The 19,528-nt window shown below is 42.8% G+C and overlaps 1 protein-coding gene across 5 annotated transcripts in view; it reads left to right on the top strand.

Annotated features, from left to right (window-relative positions):
* The window catches only part of PPP1R9A (protein phosphatase 1 regulatory subunit 9A), a 187,915-nt gene that overhangs the window by 157,771 nt on the left and 10,616 nt on the right, over positions 1-19,528 (top strand). For 3 of the 5 annotated variants that reach the window (XR_013216747.1, XM_077268153.1, XM_077268152.1), the window contains exons 9-12: positions 340-569; positions 3,141-3,237; positions 3,353-3,524; positions 11,159-11,203. Coding sequence is in view for 4 of the 5 variants with exons in the window: in XM_077268153.1 (XP_077124268.1) it covers positions 340-569; positions 3,141-3,237; positions 3,353-3,524; positions 11,159-11,203 (544 nt within the window). In the remaining variant the exon portion in view is untranslated. The remainder of the gene's footprint in view (positions 1-339; positions 570-3,140; positions 3,238-3,352; positions 3,525-11,158; positions 11,204-19,528) is intronic. The other 2 variants (XM_077268155.1, XM_077268154.1) reach the window with 1 other exon arrangement.

The following is a 19,528-nucleotide window of genomic DNA, read 5'->3' as shown; positions in this document are numbered from 1 at the left end:
TCTCTTTCTCTCTCCTCCTGAACTTCCCCTGGAACTTCATGCATGAAATCGGAGTTCCGTGAGAAGTCCGAGTTCAGCAGCGGTACGAACCCCGATCTTTAAAGTTCAGGTCCGCTCATCTCTATTAACGGGTTATTCTTATTATTGGTATTCAGGAGCCTCTTGGCTGCCTAATTGCCAGTGTGGGGGATCCATGTGCTCCTGATGATTGACAGTTGTGGCCGGTGGCACGGTTGAGCCGCGGGTCCAAACTGTGCTGTCTCCATCGCTGCTAGCACTGGCGGTTTTGCCTCTATGAGATTCTTTATTTTATGGAGCATTTTCTCATTTGTTTTTTAGCTGAAAGCGGCAGAGAATGAGAAAGTGAGGTGGGAACTGGAGAAGACTCAGCTACAGCAAAACATCGAGGAGAACAAAGATAGGATGATGAAGCTGGAAAGTTACTGGATCGAGGCTCAGACTTTGTGCCATACCGTCAACGAGCATCTGAAAGAGACTCAGAGCCAATACCAGGCCCTGGAGAAGAAATACAACAAGGCCAAGAAGCTAATCAAGGATTTCCAACAAAAGTAAGTCCACGATTTTTGTAGCGTTAATGCAGTTACGTAAATTAGTCAGTAGTGGTCAGTATTAGCAAGGAGGTGGAACAGGTAGATAGAGGGGAGGGTCAGACTACACAAGATGGGTTTGTAGTCTGTTACCAGGGAGACACGTAGCTCAGCAGTGGAGCTGCAGACACCGAGTGATGAGATGTTTTTAATCAAGGCTATTTGCAAACTTGTTGATTTTTATTTTATGATATATTACGGCAATTAATTAAAAAAAAAGTTATACCATGTTTCGTCTCACATCCACATCTGCATTCAGAATTCTGTCTCCCTTCAGTAATGACAGCGTGTGATGTAGTAAGCACCAGCGCAGCCGATGCAGTTTGTGGCGGGTGTAGTGTGGCGCACCAAAGTAAACCGCCTAGATCCTTCACTTTTTATTGGAGTTGATCTGCAACACGTTTTGAGTACAGATGTTCATGGTGCCGATCGGTTTAGCGTTGTTACACATTGGTTGCGCCGATCAGCTGTTACCAGATCCTGCGGATTCCAGACGTTCACATCATATGGTGCCAGAATACTACAGCGCCACACACTGCACAGTGGCCGTTCTAGGGTACTGCAGCTCAGCTACCTGGGACCTGTTAACAGCTGATCGTTGGTTATTATTATTATTTATTGTTATAGCGCCATTTATTCCATGGCGCTTTACATGTGAGGAGGGGTATGCATAATAAAAACAAGTACAATATTCTTAAACAATACAAGTGATAACTGGTACAGGAGGAGAGAGGACCCTGCCCGCGAGGGCTCACAATCTACAAGGGATGGGTGAGAATACAGTAGGTGAGGGTAGAGCTGGTCATGCAGCGGTTTGGTCGATCGGTGGTCACTGCAGGTTGTAGGCTTGTCGGAAGAGGTGGGTCTTCAGGCTCTTTTTGAAGGTTTCGATGGTGGGTGAGAGTCTGATGTGTTGTGGTAGAGGGTTCCAGAGTAGGGGTGATACGCGAGAGAAATCTTGTATACGATTGTGGGAAGAGGAGATAAGAGGGGAGTAGAGAAGGAGATCTTGTGAGGATCGGAGGTTGCGTGCAGGTAAGTACCGGGAGACGAGGTCACAGATGTATGGAGGAGACAGGTTGTGGATGACTTTGTATGTCATAGTTAGGGTTTTGTACTGGAGTCTCTGGGCAATGGGGAGCCAGTGAAGGGATTGACAGAGGGGAGAGGCCGGGGAATAGCGGGGGGATAGATGGATTAGTCGGGCAGCAGAGTTTAGAATAGATTGGAGGGGAGCGAGAGTGTTAGAGGGGAGGCCACAGAGCAGGAGGTTGCAGTAGTCAAGGCGGGAGATGATGAGGGCATGGATTAGGGTTTTTGCAGATTCTTGGTTGAGGAATGAACGGATTCGTGAAATATTTTTGAGTTGAAGTCGGCAGAAAGTGGAAAGGGCTTGGATATGTGGTTTGAAGGAGAGATCAGCGTCAAGGATTACCCCGAGGCAGCGAGCTTGTGGGACTGGGGAGAGTGGGCAGCCATGCACTGTAATGGATAGGTTCGTTGGGGGCGGTCGCGTGAGATGGGGGAAAGATGATGAATTCTGTTTTGTCCATGTTAAGTTTCAGAAATCTAGCGGAGAAGAAGGATGAAATAGTGGACAGACATTGAGGGATTCTGGTTAGTAGGGAGGTGATATCTGGTCCAGAGATGTAGATCTGTGTGTCATCAGCATAGAGGTGATACTGAAAGCCATGAGATTCTATGCGCTGTCCCAGGCCAAAGGTGTAAATGGAGAAGAGCAGGGGCCCAAGGACTGAACCTTGTGGGACTCCGACAGATAGGGGGCGAGGTGAGGAGGTGGTGTGTGAGTGGGAGACGCTGAATGTCCGGTCTGTTAGGTATGATGAGATCCAGGATAGGGCCAAGTCTGTGATGCCAAGGGATGAGAGGGTCTGTAATAATAGGGAATGGTCCACTGTGTCAAAGGCAGCCGACAGGTCAAGGAGGAGGAGAACAGAGTAGTGTCGCTTGCTCTTGGCGGTTAAGAGGTCGTTGGTGACCTTAGTTAGGGCAGTTTCAGTGGAATGGTGTGACCGGAAGCCAGATTGTAAGCGGTCAAAGAGGGAGCAAGAAGAGAGATGGGAGGACAGTTCAAGATGGACGTGTTGTTCCAGTAGTTTGGAGGCATAAGGGAGAAGTGATATAGGGCGATATCTATATTCAGAGGATGGGTCAAGAGAGGGCCTTTTGAGGATAGGTGTGATGGAGGCATGTTTAAAGCTTGAGGGGAAAACACCAGTTGTTAGTGATAGGTTGAAGAGATGGGTTAGGGTTGGGATGAAGACTTTGGTGAGGTTTGGGATGAAGTGGGATGGGAGCGGGTCAAGTGCACAGGTGGTGAGATGCGATCTTGAGAGTAGAGTGGAGAGTTGATCTTCTGTAATGGTGGAGAAGTTGGTTTTGGAGGTTTTGGTTCTGTCGATTGTCGAACCCATCACCGATCTGATATTAATCCTGAACAAGTACTTAAATATTTTTGTATAGTTTTTTTTTATGAACTATAAGTTTTGCCTTTTTTTTCCTTTTTTCCAGGGAGGTTGATTTTATGAAACGTCAAGAAGTGGAGAAGAAAAAAATTGAAGACATGGAAAAAGTTCATCTTGCCGAAGTTCAAAACTTGCAGTCACGTGTGAGTAACATGACCAAGTCGCTGGCAGGTTTGTTAGCAAGAGGGGGGTTAAAAGTTCTTGTACAGCATTGGTCCAACGCGTTTCGCTCACTTCTATCATCTCCTATTATTCCAGATCAGGGACCTGGAAGCGGAGGTGTTTCGGCTTCTCAAGCAAAACGGCAGCCAAGTGAACAATAACAACAACATTTTTGAAAGTAGGACATGTCTCGGCGACGACTCAAGCGGGGTCTCGGCGGAAGATTTGGGTGAAAAGAAAGAGCCCACCTTAGATGGCTTGAAGGAAGGTTTGTTGAAACATTGAAAATCTTGAGATAAGAAAGAAAAAAGGAAACAAAAAAAAAAAAGTAAAAACCTAAATGACCCTCCTGGCAATATGCATAATGCATGTGACGAGCGCTGTGCTCCAGGCGACTGCTCGTAACATTTCTCCGAAATCAGAATGCAGTGTTACAATGTATCAGTGTCATTGCTGGATGCTTCTTCGTATGGTTACACACCGGCGCCATCTCTGTATACGTTTTCTCTTGTCGGGGTCAAGTTGTGTAAAAGTTTATTACAAAAAAAACGACATAAACAACGGAACAAAAAAGTGGGATGGGTAACATATACATACATATATATACAGTCATGTTTTGTGTTTTGACTTCCAAACCCGAAAATATCAAGGAGCGATTCAGGGCTGCACCACCTAAGTGTGATTCATTTTGACATTTCCAAAAATCTAAAGCCTGAAGGCAAAATTTAATTGAAGCAATACTGAAAAAAATAAATGGGGTAGGTAATACTTAAAGGGAGTTTCATCGGCCCTTTTCTGCTCGTTAAACTAATATTAGTGGCGGGTGGGATGCTTAAGCGTAGACACACCATGGCGGCCTCGGAGTGAGATGTCGTACTGTGTAACCGATGTTTATGAGGTCGTAAGGGCTCGTTGGAGGTTCCTGAGCCTGGCAAGTCTTCAAGCTCTCCTAGATAGATCCTGCCCTTTGCTGCCACCTTAGTTTTGGTTGACTTCTTCAACATTCCCTAGTAGAAGACTTCTGCTGTCCACCTGGGGTCCGCCAATAAAACACCAGACTTTTCTTCCCCCTATGGCACATGTATTCGTAGAGCCTTAGAATGACCCCAAAATATATAAGATGGAGTTCTGCATCTCTATTTTTCCCGGTGGACTCTGGACATTTCTGCCGAAGCCAAGAAATCTGCTTAGTTATGGTCGTACATTTACAGGACCAAAAATTGGATAAATCCTCACCATACACATTATCTTCCCGCTTTCTCCTATGGGGGAAGCCATTTCAGAAAATACGGCCAAATGACACTTTTCTCGTCAGGACAAGTTGTGGTTTTCAACGGGTAGAGGTGAACGGGTGAAGAATCAGGCATGGGGGAAAATATGGCTGAACTGATGTTTATGAGTTCAGCCATATTTTCCCCCATGCCTGATTCTTCACTCCCGCAATATTTTTTATTTCAGGGGAAAATAAGCTGCTGTCAGGTATCTGTCAGCAATTTACTCCCCATCGATAAACACATGAACGCTCACAATCTGAAGGAAATGACCCCAACTAACGTAGCATCTAGTTACTTTAATCATCACACATGTATCAGATTCATCAGGAAAGGTGGTAAATGTCTAATGACTGGGGGCCTGACCATTAGGAGAACCACGATCACGAGAAAGCGGATCTCTTGTGTAAATGGAGCGCTAGTGAGCATGTGCGACCACTGCTTCATTCACTGTGATGGTCGCACATGCTCTAAAAGTGGGATCGTGGAAGTCACAGCAGCCAGTCCTCCATTGATCATACATTGAGGACGGCTGATCACTTTCCATCACATTTAAGCCACTTAGAATTCTCGATTTTCATTTTTTTCTAAAGGGAACTGGTAAAAAAAAGTCTAAATTTTGCATTTCCTGTTTAACCACAAGACTGTGATGTTGCGTCAAATGTATATATAAAAAAAATGTTTGACCGTTTCGCCATAAATCCCGTTTCGTACTTCGTTTGCCATATTTTGAAATCATGTCTTACGGTGGTCAGTCAGAGGAGCTTTCACTTTTGCAATAAAGATATTGAAAAAACAAACAAAAAAAAACACGTTTTTAAGGCTCTTTGATTCCATTTCGAATCAAGCAGTCATCCCCATTCCACGCCGACGATGAGAGAGGAACGAGTGAATTCATTTTCATTCATAAGGGCCTGGTCATTGAGATCGTGGACATGTTTTTTTATTATTTCAGACCATTTTGCCATCTTTTTTTTTGGATATTTTACTTTTTATCAATTTCACCTTTTCTTGCAATTGTAACACTATCTGAATGTCATTCAGTCACTCAGCACATTTTCATTAAGAACTTTCTAGAAAGCATAAAAGCTAAATATCTCCTTATTAAAAAGGGTATGCAGACTTTTGCAATAATTTTATTACACTATTGCACATTTAAAAAGTGGCGCAAGTTTTCCCAAAAAAATATTTTGTAAGTTTTATACACAGCATTCCCTATAGCAGTTTTCCAGATGGATCATCCCTGGACTGAAGCTTCTATGTCTATGTGACTGCTGTAAAGAAAACAGCAGCTCAGGTAAGATGGCCATTCTCCCAAGATGTGCAAAAAAATCTACTCTCCCAAAAAAAGGGGATTATAATATGTTTCACTGCCTGCTTTTAATTTGATAAAAAAATGTTTTTTAAAAAAGTGATTGTTCTCCTTTAAAAATATCCAACCGTTTTGTGTATGCAGCTCTTGTATCTCTGGTTACAAACTACAAATAAACTTTTTTTCTAACGGTTGATTCCACAGTCGTGTGCCTCTCTCTTCTGTTTGACCCCTTTTCCCACTGGTCTGGAGGGCAGAAAAGAGATGGAGCAGATGGAAGGAGGGATCACATGACTGCAGGACCAGACTACAAGAAAGGTTTGTTTGTAGTCTGTAACCATGGAGACATATAAGTCTGTGTAAGAGCTGTAGACAAAGACAAGAACATTCCCACTAAAAGAAATTGATTGCAAAAGTCTACATATTTATTCGGTAAATGTGCAAAATATCTGATATTTTCAATAGTGGGGTTCCACCGATGTTGTTTTGAAAGGCAGCCCCTTTAAGTGTCCAAATCCCTTTAACAGAAGAAGGTACATCAATCCTATATTTCTTATAGATATAGCCATTGAGGATGCTCGGATCCCTTTTAAATCTGTGCAACTCCTTAAATTGAACCTAACATGTTAAAGACCCTTCCTTATCTACAGCGTGTTAGAGAGCAGATTGATACAAGATTTGGAAAAGAAGATCCAGCACCACAAACAGCACCACCCTTGTATAGTGTTTGAGTCTGGTGCTGCAGCTCAGCCCTTGTCAGTGAATACAGTACCAGACTTAGCCAGTGGAGGTGCTGTTTGAAAAAAAAGTAGATCCATTTCCTAATCTGAAAAAAAACAGAAAAGGACAGTCCAACCCAAAAATTGTGAAGCTACAAGCCCAGTCTGTGACTACTGGGTCCTGCCTATTGTGTAGCACAGATCTGATTGCTTTCCCCATTTTATTGCGAGCCACCAGTGAGTGTCTGCAGACGTCTTCCAGTGTCATAAAGCTTCAACAGGTAAGTCAACGTGGCGTAAAGAAAAAATTAAAGGGATGCTCGAAGCAAAACTTTATGAATAAGATACAGAAAATGAGCCAATATTATGTCTTGTTTCTAATTTAAAGGAACACTCCAGGCAGAATTTATACACTGTTACACCTATTGCAAGAACTCTGGGGGCGGAGCAAGACAGGGATATAAAGATCCCTGTGTCACGCTCCGCCCCCGCAGACCCTGCACAGGGGTATACAGTTTCAGTTGAGACCTGATGTTAGATCTCAGGAAAGGCCATTGTCAGATTGTTGGGAGTCCAACACCTCGCAATCCCACCCATAAGCTGTCCTCCTCTCCAGCCACAGCCACCACGCAGTGTATGCTGTTGTGTTCCTGTAGCTCCGTTCACCTCCTTCAGGGCTGAAAACAGCTGATTGTTGAGGAAGTCAGCTTTCGGACCCCCACCGATCTGATATTGATGACCTATCACAAATCTGGACAATTCCTTTAAGAAAAGCTGAACTCATTTGGAGTCGAGGAGCAGATGAACAAGTTTACTTCACGGTTGAGACTGGTCAGTAGAGATCTACAAGAGAATGAACCCAAGCTCTTACTGTCATTTCTGCTCATTTACAGCCTCTAGTGGCCCCTGGGTGGGGAAGATACGGGAACTTTTCTTCTTTATAACCCCTCTTACTGTAATCTGCCACCAGTACAGCTCCCATTCACACCATGGGTGATGATAGCAGCTTTCTTCCATTTGTTCATTATTTCTCTTACCAATCACAGCTTGTTACTTTTATATCCGGCCCAACAAAGCATCTGATGACCCGTTGAGGTGGTGATCCAGAAACTTATCTTCATGCTATGATCCTTCTTACCAGTTGTATCATTTTACTGTTATTTGTCCCCTGTATGACTTATTATTCTGGGAAGGGATGCAGGGACTTTTCCTCCATAGATCACCCTTGTTTCCATTTATGGCTTTTGCTCTCCTACTCTTATAGAACAAATGACCTTTGGGTGGACACAGGAACTTTTCTTCATGTTATCACTCTTCTGACCAATCTCAGCTTAGTAGAATCATGTCTCCTCCCCTGCACATCCTCTAGTGAACCCTGGGGGAGGGATTCAGGAACTTTTCATCATGGTATCACTCTTCTGACCATTCACGGGTTGTTACTGTCATGTCTCCTCCCCTGCACAGCCTCTAGTGAACCCAGGGGGAGGGATTCAGGAACTTCTCATCATGTTATCACTCCTTTGACCAATCACAGGTTTATACTATCATGTCTCCTCCCCTGCACAGCCTCTACTTAGTCCAATTGGAGGGATTCAGGAACTTCTCTTCATGTTATCACTCTTCTGACCAATCTCATTTTATTAGAATAATGTCTCCTTCCCTACACAGCCTATAGTGAACCCAGGGGGAGGGATTCTTGAATTTTTCGTCATGTTATCACTTTTGTGACCAATCACATTTCCTCCCTTACACAGCCTCTAGTGATAGTCTATGGGGCTGTGCACACTTACGATTTTTTTTCTCAGACGTAGAGGTTTCTACAGGTTTTTGAAAAAATCGTAGACATGACCAATTTTCATCTGAACGCAATGCAAATCTATGGATCTATGAAAAAATCGGACCACACTCTGATGTCATGCAAGTGTTGTCCGATTTTCACAATTTTTTGTTTTTCTCTCCCTTTCAACATCCTAAACAAACTGATGCGACTCTGATCAGTCTGATCAGAATAGTCAGACTGTTTTTCTCGGAGGTGGAGAATTCGGTCGTGTGAACCTACTCTTTTAATAATGATTTCTGGAGTGGACTACGCCACTTAAATTTAGTTTTTGTAAAAAAAAAATAAATCTGATTACTGCCAGAAATAATAGATGGCAAAATGTGACTGCAGCTTTATTTATTATTTGCATTCTTGTGTGACAATCTGGGTGCCGGGAAGCAGTATTAGACGACTGCAGCAGACGTAGTAGGGTTGTTATGGAGGAACTAGTCAGCCTCAGATTGCTGAAATCTTCCGTTCAAGGCTGTATTGTCAGTGAAATGAGCATAAAAAAAGAACCAGGTTATTTTTCTTATTGCTCCATTAATCTTATTGTTTTAGCTTGTGCACATGCACAAAAGCATAAAACCCGCCCACGAGGTTCACCTGATAACCAAGCGTCACATCACCAATACTGACTTTTTCCCAGGCACTGCGTATGCATAAAATTGTGAGTTTTCTACTGCATTTCAAGGGGACATGCATCGGCATTAATGATGAGTGAACGTGGTAGTGTGACAAGTAAACCTCATGGGCAGGGAAGTAAAAAAAAAGGTTACTTTATATATTACTTTCTGTCTTGTTTCTACCTTCTCCCTTCCTCACTCCTATCTTCTCTCACTCTATTTCCACCCCCAACTTTCTATTATTGTATCTTCCGATCATCACATCTAACAAAAAAAATGTATCTGCATAAAAAGTTGAAAATTCATCTAAATATATTACATTATTGATCCTGTACTGATCGTGAGTTACATCCTGTATTATACTCCAGAGCTGCACTCACTATTCTGCTGGTGCAGTCACTGTGTACATACATTACATTACTGATCCTGAGTTACCTCCTCTATTATACTCCAGAGCTGCACTCGCTATTCTGCTGGTGCAGTCACTCTGTACATACATTGCATTACTGATCCTGAGTTACATCCTGTATCATACTCCAGAGCTGCACTCACTATTCTGCTGGTGCAGTCACTGTGTACATACATTACATTACTGATCCTGAGTTACATCCTGTATTATACCCCAGAGCTGAACTCACTATTCTGCTGGTGCAGTCACTCTGTACATACATTACATTACTGATCCTGAGTTACATCCTGTATCATACTCCAGAGCTGCACTTACTATTCTGCTGGTGCAGTCACTCTATACATACATTACTGATCCTGAGTTACATCCTGTATTATACCCCAGAGCTGCACTCACTGTTCTGCTGATGCAGTCACTGTGTACATACATTACATTACTGATCCTGAGTTACATATTGTATTATACTCCAGAGCTGCACTCACTATTCTGCTGGTGCAGTCACTGTGTACATACATTACATTACTGATCCTGAGTTACATATTGTATTATACTCCAGAGCTACACTCACTATTCTGCTGGTGCAGTCACTGTGTACATACATTACATTACTGATCCTGAGTTACATATTGTATTATACTCCAGAGCTGCACTCACTATTCTGCTGGTGCAGTCACTGTGTACATACATTACATTACTGATCCTGAGTTACATATTGTATTATACTCCAGAGCTGCACTCACTATTCTGCTGGTGCAGTCACTGTGTACATACATTACATTACTGATCCTGAGTTACATATTGTATTATACCCCAGAGCTGCACTCACTATTCTGCTGGTGTAGTCACTGTGTACATACATTACATTACTGATCCTGAGTTACATCCTGTATTATACCCCAGAGCTGCACTCACTATTCTGCTGGTGCAGTCACTGTGTACATACATTACATTACTGATCCTGAGTTACATCCTGTATTATACCCCAGAGCTGCACTCACTATTCTGCTGGTGCAGTCACTGTGTACATACATTACATTACTGATCCTGAGTTACATCCTGTATTATACCCCAGAGCTGCGCTCACTATTCTGCTGGTGCAGTCACTGTGTACATACATTACATTACTGATCCTGAGTTACATCCTGTATTATACTCCAGAGCTGCACTCACTATTCTGCTGGTGCAGTCACTGTGTACATACATTACATTACTGATCCTGTACGGATCCTGAGTTACATCCTGTATCATACTCCAGTGCTGCATGCACACTTGTGCTTGTGTCAGAGCTGCTAGATCCCAGTATTCTTTGTTCTGTATTATTACCGTATACTGATATAATGCATACAATGCTAGAGAACAAGATTTTCAACAGTTTACAGCAACTTCAGGCAGAATTGTGAATGCAGCTTTGGTGATAACATAGGTTGTAAGTCAGATTTACAACTTTTTATGTAGATCTTTATGTTAATATTTATTTATATATTAGAAAATTAATTAAAGGGACAATCAAATACTGAGACACTGTGTTAAGTCTGGAATAGGTTCTGCGGGGGCGGAGAAGAACACAAATAGCAACAGTGAGAATTTCTGCCAAGTCCCGCCCCCTCGGTTCCTGCATTAGACATAACTCCATTTTAGTTGTGTCTATTCTATAACTGTGTTGTTTGGGCGGCCTTAGCAAACACTTGAATGTCCTTTCTTTCCGTCTAATAATGTTTTCTTTGCTAACACCATTAACTTTCACAGTTTCAGAAGGTGCAGCGAAAAGTGTGGACCATGATGATGTGTTTGGTGAGTTTGGGTATAAATTATTATGTGACAATTATCACTTGATATAAAATGTTCCTGGAGAGATTTCATCCAGCGGCTACATAATATCTTCTGGAGGGGGACGGGGCGGTGGCTGAGACTGAACTATGATTCTGTTTTTAACAACATTTAATAGCAATTTACAACCCTAGACCACTAGAGATGTCGCCATTAACAACCCTAGACCACCAGAGATGTCGCAATTTACAACCCTAGACCACCCAAGATGTCACACTTTACAATCCTAGACCACCAGAGATGTCACAATTTACAACCCTAGACCACCAGAGATGTCGCAATTTACAACCCTAGACCACCCGAGATGTCACAATTTACAACACTAGACCACCAGAGATGTCGCCATTAACAACGCTAGACCACCAGAGATGTCACAATTTACAACCCTGGACCACCAGAGATGTCGCAATTTACAACCCTAGACCACCAGAGATGTCACAATTTACAACACTAGACCACCAGAGATGTCGCCATTAACAACGCTAGACCACCAGAGATGTCACAATTTACAACCCTGGACCACCAGAGATGTCGCAATTTACAACCCTAGACCACCAGAGATGTCACAATTTACAACACTAGACCACCAGAGATGTCACAATTTACAACCCTAGACCACCAGAGATGTCGCAATTTACAACCCTAGACCACTAGAGATGTCGCCATTAACAACCCTAGACCACCAGAGATGTCACAATTTACAACCCTAGACCACCAGAGATGTCACAATTTACAACCCTAGACTGCCAGAAATGTCACAATTTACAACCCTAGACCACCAGAGATGTCACAATTTACAACCCTGGACCACCAGAGATGTCACAATTTACAACCCTGGACCACGCGAGATGTCACAATTTACAACCCTAGACCACGCGATATGTCACAATTTACAACCCTAGACCACCAGAGATGTCACAATTTACAACACTAGACCACCAGAGATGTCACAATTTACAACCCTAGACCACCAGAGATGTCGCAATTTACAACCCTAGACCACTAGAGATGTCGCCATTAACAACCCTAGACCACCAGAGATGTCACAATTTACAACCCTAGACCACCAGAGATGTCACAATTTACAACCCTGGACCACGCGAGATGTCACAATTTACAACCCTAGACCACGCGAGATGTCACAATTTACAACCCTAGACCACCAGAGATGTCACAATTTATAACCCTAGACCGCCAGAGATGTCACAATTTACAACCCTAGACCACTAGAGATGTCGCAATTTACAATACTAGACCACCAGAGATGTCGCCATTAAAAACGCTAGACCACCAGAGATGTCACAATTTACAACCCTAGACCACCAGAGATGTCGCAATTTACAACCCTAGACCACCAGAGATGTCGCAATTTACAACCCTAGACCACCAGAGATGTCACAATTTACCACACTAGACCACCAGAGATGTCACAATTTACAACCCTAGACCACCAGAGATGTCGCAATTTACAACCCTAGTCCACCAGAGATGTCGCAATTTATAACCCTAGACCACCAGAGATGTCACAATTTATAACCCTAGACCGCCATAGAGGTCACAATTTACAACCCTAGACCACTAGAGATGTCGCAATTTACAACACTAGACCACCAGAGATGTCGCCATTAACAACGCTAGACCACCAGAGATGTCACAATTTACAACCCTAGACCACCAGAGATGTCGCAATTTACAACCCTAGTCCACCAGAGATGTCACAATTTACAACCCTAGACCACTAGAGATGTCGCAATTTACAACACTAGACCACCAGAGATGTCGCCATTAACAACGCTAGACCACCAGAGATGTCACAATTTACAACCCTAGACCACCAGAGATGTCGCAATTTACAACCCTAGACCACCAGAGATGTCACAATTTACAACCCTAGACCGCCAGAGAGGTCACAATTTACAACCCTAGACCACCCGAGATGTCACAATTTACAACACTAGACCACCAGAGATGTCGCCATTTACAACTCTAGACCACTAGAGATGTCGCAATTTACAACACTAGACCACCAGAGATGTCGCCATTAACAACGCTAGACCACCAGAGATGTCGCCATTAACAACGCTAGACCACCAGAGATGTCGCAATTTACAACCCTAGACCACCAGAGATGTCGCAATTTACAACCCTAGACCACCAGAGATGTCACAATTTACAACCCTAGACCACCAGAGATGTCGCAATTTACAACCCTAGACCACCAGAGATGTCACAATTTACAACCCTGGACCACGCGAGATGTCACAATTTACAACCCTGGACCACCCGAGATGTCACAATTTACAACCCTAGACCACCCGAGATGTCACAATTTACAACCCTAGACCACCCGAGATGTCACAATTTACAACCCTAGACCACCAGAGATGTCACAATTTACAACCTTAGACCACCAGACATGTCACAGTTTACAACTGTAGTCCACCAGAGATGTCAGTTTACCAATTTACTACCGTAGACCACCAGGGATGTTGAAATTAACTCATTTGCAACCCTAAACTATCATAATTGTTGCAATTACCCTATGTACAACCCTAGACAATAAATCCAATATACAACTCTAGACCACCTGGGATGTGACAATTAATCCAATTTAAAAAATCTAGACTGCAGGGGTATAACAATGAAGCCATTTACTAGATCATGTCAAAGCTAACCAATTTACAACCTTAGACCAACAGGGATATCATAATTAATCCATCTAACAACACTAGACCACCTGGGATGTCAGAATTAATCTTTGTCCATCTACAACACTAGACCACCTGGGATATTACAAATAATCCATGTCCATCTACAACCGTAGACCACCAGGAATACAACACTGAATCCATCTACAACCATAGACCACCTGACATGTAGGAATTAACACATTTCCTACTTTAGACCCCATGGAATGTTACTATTAAAACAATTACTACTCTAGACCACCAGGGACGTCACAATGAACCCATTTACCATCCTGGATTTTATCACCTGGAATGACATTATTAAAGGATTGTTACTATGTCTGTGACTAATCTGTTCCCCACCCTAGACTACCAGGGATATTGGGAGTATAACTCGTCACCAAGCTAAACAGTTATAGAGATGTCTTTGTGTTCCAGTGGAACAGATTTCCTAAAAGCTTTTCCTGGCCATTTTGTATCTTGTCGGGGTATTAAACACTTTTGTGGGATTCTGTTATTTTACCATAAACAATAACGCAGCAGCATTCCGGAGCAGAGGCTCCTAATATAGGACCAGACGCAAGTGTGAACAGAGCAGCACAGAGACCGTCCAGAAAATACTAAGAACAGAACGTCAATCATCAAGTTGTTATTTGAGGTTTTGGAATCTCTGAAAAACACGAACAGTCTATATTTTAACCCCTTCATGACCTTGCCCTTTTCCGTTTTTGCGCTCTCGTTTTTCACTTCCCTCTTTCCCAGAGCCATAACTTTTTTATTTTTCCATCAATATGGCCATGTGAGGGCTTGTTTTTGCGAGACAAGTTGCACTTTTCAAACGACATCATTGGTTTTAGCATGTCGTGTACTAGAAAACGGGAAAAAAATTCCAAGTGCAGTGAAATTGCAAAAAAAAGTGCAATCCCACACTTGTTTTTTGTTTGGCTTTTTTGCTAGGTTCACTAAATGCTAAAACTGACCTGCCATGTTGATTCTACAGGTCATTACGAGTTCATAGACACCAAATATGTCTAGGTTACGTTTTATCTAAGTGGTAAAAAAAAAATCCAAACTTTGCTAAAAAAAAAATAAAAATCGCGCAATTTTCCGTTACCTGTAGCGTCTCAATTTTTTGTGATCTGGGGTCTGGTAAGGGCTTATTTTTTGCGTGCCGAGCTGGTGTTTTTACTGATACCACTTTTGTGCAGATACATTCTTTTGATCTCCCTTTATTACATTTTAATGCAGTCGCGGCAACCAAAAAAACGTAATTCTGGCGTTTCGAATTTTTTTCTCGCTACGCCATTTAGCGATCAGGTTAATCCTTTTTTTTATTGATAGATCGGGCGATTCTGAACACGGCAATACCAAATATGTGTAGGTTTGGGGGGGGGGGTTTATATTATTTTGAAAGGGGGGTGATTTAAACTTATGTATTTTTTTTATTTTTTTCATATTTTTTTTAAAACATTTTTTTTTTACTTTTGCCATGCTTCAATAGCCTCCATGGGAGGCTAGAAGCTGGCACAACTCGATCGGCTCAGCTACATAGCAGCGATCACCAGATCGCTGCTATGCAGCAGAAATGCAGGCTTGTTATGAGCGCCGACCACAGGGTGGCGCTCACAGCAGGCCGGCATCAGTAACCATAGAGGTCTCAAGGACCTCTATGGTTACTGTCCTGACACATCGCCGACCCCCGATCATGTGATGGGGGTTGGCAATGCGATCATTTCCAGCCGCGCGGCCGGAAGCGCAGGATAAATGCCGCTGTCAGCGTTTGACAGCGGCATTTAACTGGTTAATAGCGGCGGGTGAATCGCGATTTCACTCGCCGCTATTGCGGGCACATGTCAGCTGTACAAAACAGCTGACATGTCGCGACTTTGAGGTGGGCTCACCGCCGGAGCCCACATCAAAGCGGGGGATCTGACCTCCGCAGTAATAGTATGGCAGAGGTCGGGACGGGGTTAAAAGTAGGTTAGTTTTAACATTGAGAGATAGAATATCAAACATAAAACCCAGAAAATCACATTGTATAAATTATATAAATTTATTTGCATTTTGCAGCGAGAAATAAGTATTTGATCCCTTACCAACCATTAAGGGTATGTGCACTCGTTGCGGATTTGGCTGCGGATCCGCAGCAGTTTTCCATGCGTTGTACAGTACCATGTAAACCTATGGAAAACCAAATCCGCAGTGCACATGCGGAAAATTCAGCGCGGAAACGCAGCGGATTATTCTCCGCAGCATGTCAATTCTTTGTACGGAGTCTGCAGCGTTTTACACCTATTACATTATAGGAATCCGTGGGTGTAAAAAGCGCAGGTGAAATCGGCACAAAAACTGCACAAAATATGCAGTAAATCCGCGCAGGGCATTTTATCTGCAGATTCTGCAGAATCCGCGTGGAAAAATCCGCAATGGAATCCGCAACTGTGCACGTACCCTAAGAGTTCTGGCTCCTATTCAACTCATTACCTGCATTATAGACAGCTGTCTTACATAGTCACCTTTATAAAAGACTCCTGTTCACAGACTTAATCAGTCAGACTCTAACCTCTACAACATGGGCAAGACCAAAGAGCTTTATAAGGATGTCAGGGACAAGATCATAGACCTGCACAAAGCTGGAATGGGCTACAAAACCATAAGTAAGAAGCTGGGTGAGAAGGAGACAACCGTTGGTGCAATAGTAAGAAAATGGAAGAAATACAAAATGACGGTCAATCGACATCGATCTGGGGCACCATGCAAAATCTCACCTCGTGGGGTATCCGTGATCATGAGGAAGGTGAGAGATCAGCCTAAAACTACACGGGGAGAACTTGTTAATGATCTCAAGGCAGCTGGGACCACAGTCACCAAGAAATCCATTGGTAACACATTACACCGTAAAGGTTTAAAATCCTGCAGTGCCCGCAAGGTCCCCCGGCTCAAGAAGGCAGATGTGCAGGCCCCTCTGAAGTTTCCAATGAACACCTGGAGGATTCTGTGAGTGATTGGGAGAAGGTGCTGTGGTCAGATGAGGCAAAAACTGAGGTCTTTGGCATTAACCCTAGAACGCATACCTGGGGCCTCGCAGGCCTGCCAGGTTACTTGTTTTCTATTTTCTGTAAAAGTACTTTATTTAGAATTTTGAAAATCTAGGTAATCCTCAGGTATATATATACTTAATAAACTACAAAGAGCATAATGCCCCAAAGCAAAAAAATGCACGGCATAATCAATGTAGTATGCAAACTATAAATTTTATTGGCAAAGTACAAAAAACTAAAAACGACACAAGTGTTTGAGGATAAGGTGTATGACTCATAGGTACACCAGCATGGGTATGCACACATAAAAAAGTAGCAGGGGTGCAGTCATAGGACCATATAAAATATAAATTCAGTCAAATCGAGCAGTAAAGTGCAAAATAAGGGTGGGGTGGTACATTTGGGTGGGGGAGGGACAATAATCTAAGGTACAGTGACCAATTCCCCTCTAATAGAAGGGAAGCCCCAGCATAACCGACACCCACCCCTATTGCAACTGCCCGAGGATGTAAATGTGGCTAAGCCATGAACCATTGACTATGCTTCCCCACTAATAACATTAGCGTTGTGCGCCCCTATATTTAACATGGGGACGCATGGACATGCGTTGTGTTGCGTTTTGTGACGCACGCGTCTTTTTGGGCGCACGCGTCAGGGCGCAGAGGACGCAGCAAGTTGCATTTTTTTTGCGTCCAAAATCATACAAAAAAAGGACGCATGCGTCACAAAACAATGCGTTTTGCATGTGTTGTGCGTTGCGTCGCCGAAGCGTCGCCGACACAACACACAACAACGCAAATGTGAACGTAGCCTTAGGCTGTGTTCCCAGTAGCGCTGGGGTTCGCCAGAAGGGGATCCATAATGGATCTGACCTCCTGGTGACTCCAGGATTCCGCCAGCCTTAGCTGGGGTCACCAGGAAGTCAGATCGATTACGGATCCCCTCCTGGCGGACCCCAGCGCTAGTTGGAATGCATCCTTACCTTGCAATTGTAAAATAAATTTTGAAAAGTATTTTTGAGTTATTCCATGATAATTGTAAACAGGCCTAAAAGGCCCCAGGTGCGTGAATGTATAGATTTCTATGGGTATGCGTTCTAGGGTTAACTAAACTCCCTGTGTTTGGAGGAAGAAAAATGCTGCCTATGACCCAAAGAACACCATCCCCACTGTCAAGCATCGAGGTGGAAACATTATGTTTTGGGCACAGGACTGCTTCACCGCATCAATGGGAAAAAGGAAGGATGGAGCCATGTTCTGTAAAATCCTGAGTGACAACCTCCTTACCTATGCCAGGACATTAAAAATGGGTCGTGGCTGGGTCTTCCAGTAAGACAATGACCCAAAACATACAGCCAAGGCAACAAAGAAGTGGCTCAACAAGAGGCACATTAACGCCATGAAGTGGCCTAGCCAGTCTCCAGACCTTAATCCCATAGAAAACTTATGGAGGGAGTTGAAACTCCGAGTTGGCAAGTGACAGCCTCAAAATCTTAATGATTTAGAGATGATCTGCAAAGAGGAGTGGAGCAAAATTCCTCCTGACATGTGCGCAAACCTCATCATCAACTGCAAAAAACATCGGACTTCTGTGCTTTCCAACAAGGGTTTTACCACCAAGTATTATGTCTTAGAATTCATACAATGTGATTTTCTTTATTTTATTTTTGATATTCTATCTCTCAATGTTAAAATTAACCTACCCTTAAAATTATAGACTGTTCATGTCTTTGTCAGTGGGCAAACTTACAAAATCAGCAGGGTATCAAATACTTATTTTCCCCACTGTAGATGATAGATAGATAGATAGATAGATAGATAGATAGATAGATAGATAGATAGATAGATAGATAGATAGATAGATAGATAGATTAAGCTGGAGAAAGGTTTAGACCATGAACTGAAACATTGAGCCAATAAATTTCTTTAACTTTTGCACATTATTTTTAGAGCGCTAAGTCAGCTGTTTCTTGTAGATAGATATTTATGAGATAGATAGAGAGAAATGAGATAAGTATAATCATGGCCGAAAGTGTTGGCACCCATAAAATTGTTCCAAAAAATCAAGTATTTGGCACCCTCAACTTAATATTTGGTTGCACGTCCTTTGGAATAAATAACTGCAATCAATCCCTTCCTATAACCACAAACAAGCTTCTTCAAGATCTCAGGAGGTGGACTTGTAACCTTGACATTGTTGATATTTTTCAATAATTCTGTTTCCCAAGTCCTCAGACAGTTCTCCTCTCCTCTTTCTGTTCTCCATGCTTAGTGTTGCACACACAGACACACAATGCAAAGATTGAGTCACCTTCTCCTTTATTATCTGGTTTCAGGTGTGATTTTCATATTGCGCACACCTGTTACTTGTCACAGATGAGTTGGAACGAGCATCACGTGTTTGAAACAAAATTGTTTATCCACAATTTTAGAAAGGTGACAACAATTTTGTCCAGCCAATTTTTGGGGTTTTATGCGAAATTATATCCAATTTGCCTTTTTTTCCTTTGTTTTTTTTATGTTGTTCCAATCCACACAAAGGAAATCAACATGTGTAAAACA

The sequence above is a fragment of the Ranitomeya variabilis genome, chromosome 6 (genome assembly GCF_051348905.1).
Source record: "Ranitomeya variabilis isolate aRanVar5 chromosome 6, aRanVar5.hap1, whole genome shotgun sequence".
Classification (NCBI taxonomy): Eukaryota; Metazoa; Chordata; class Amphibia; order Anura; family Dendrobatidae; genus Ranitomeya; species Ranitomeya variabilis.
Note: the sequence above shows the minus strand (reverse complement) of the source record. Positions and strands in the feature narration are given on the sequence as shown.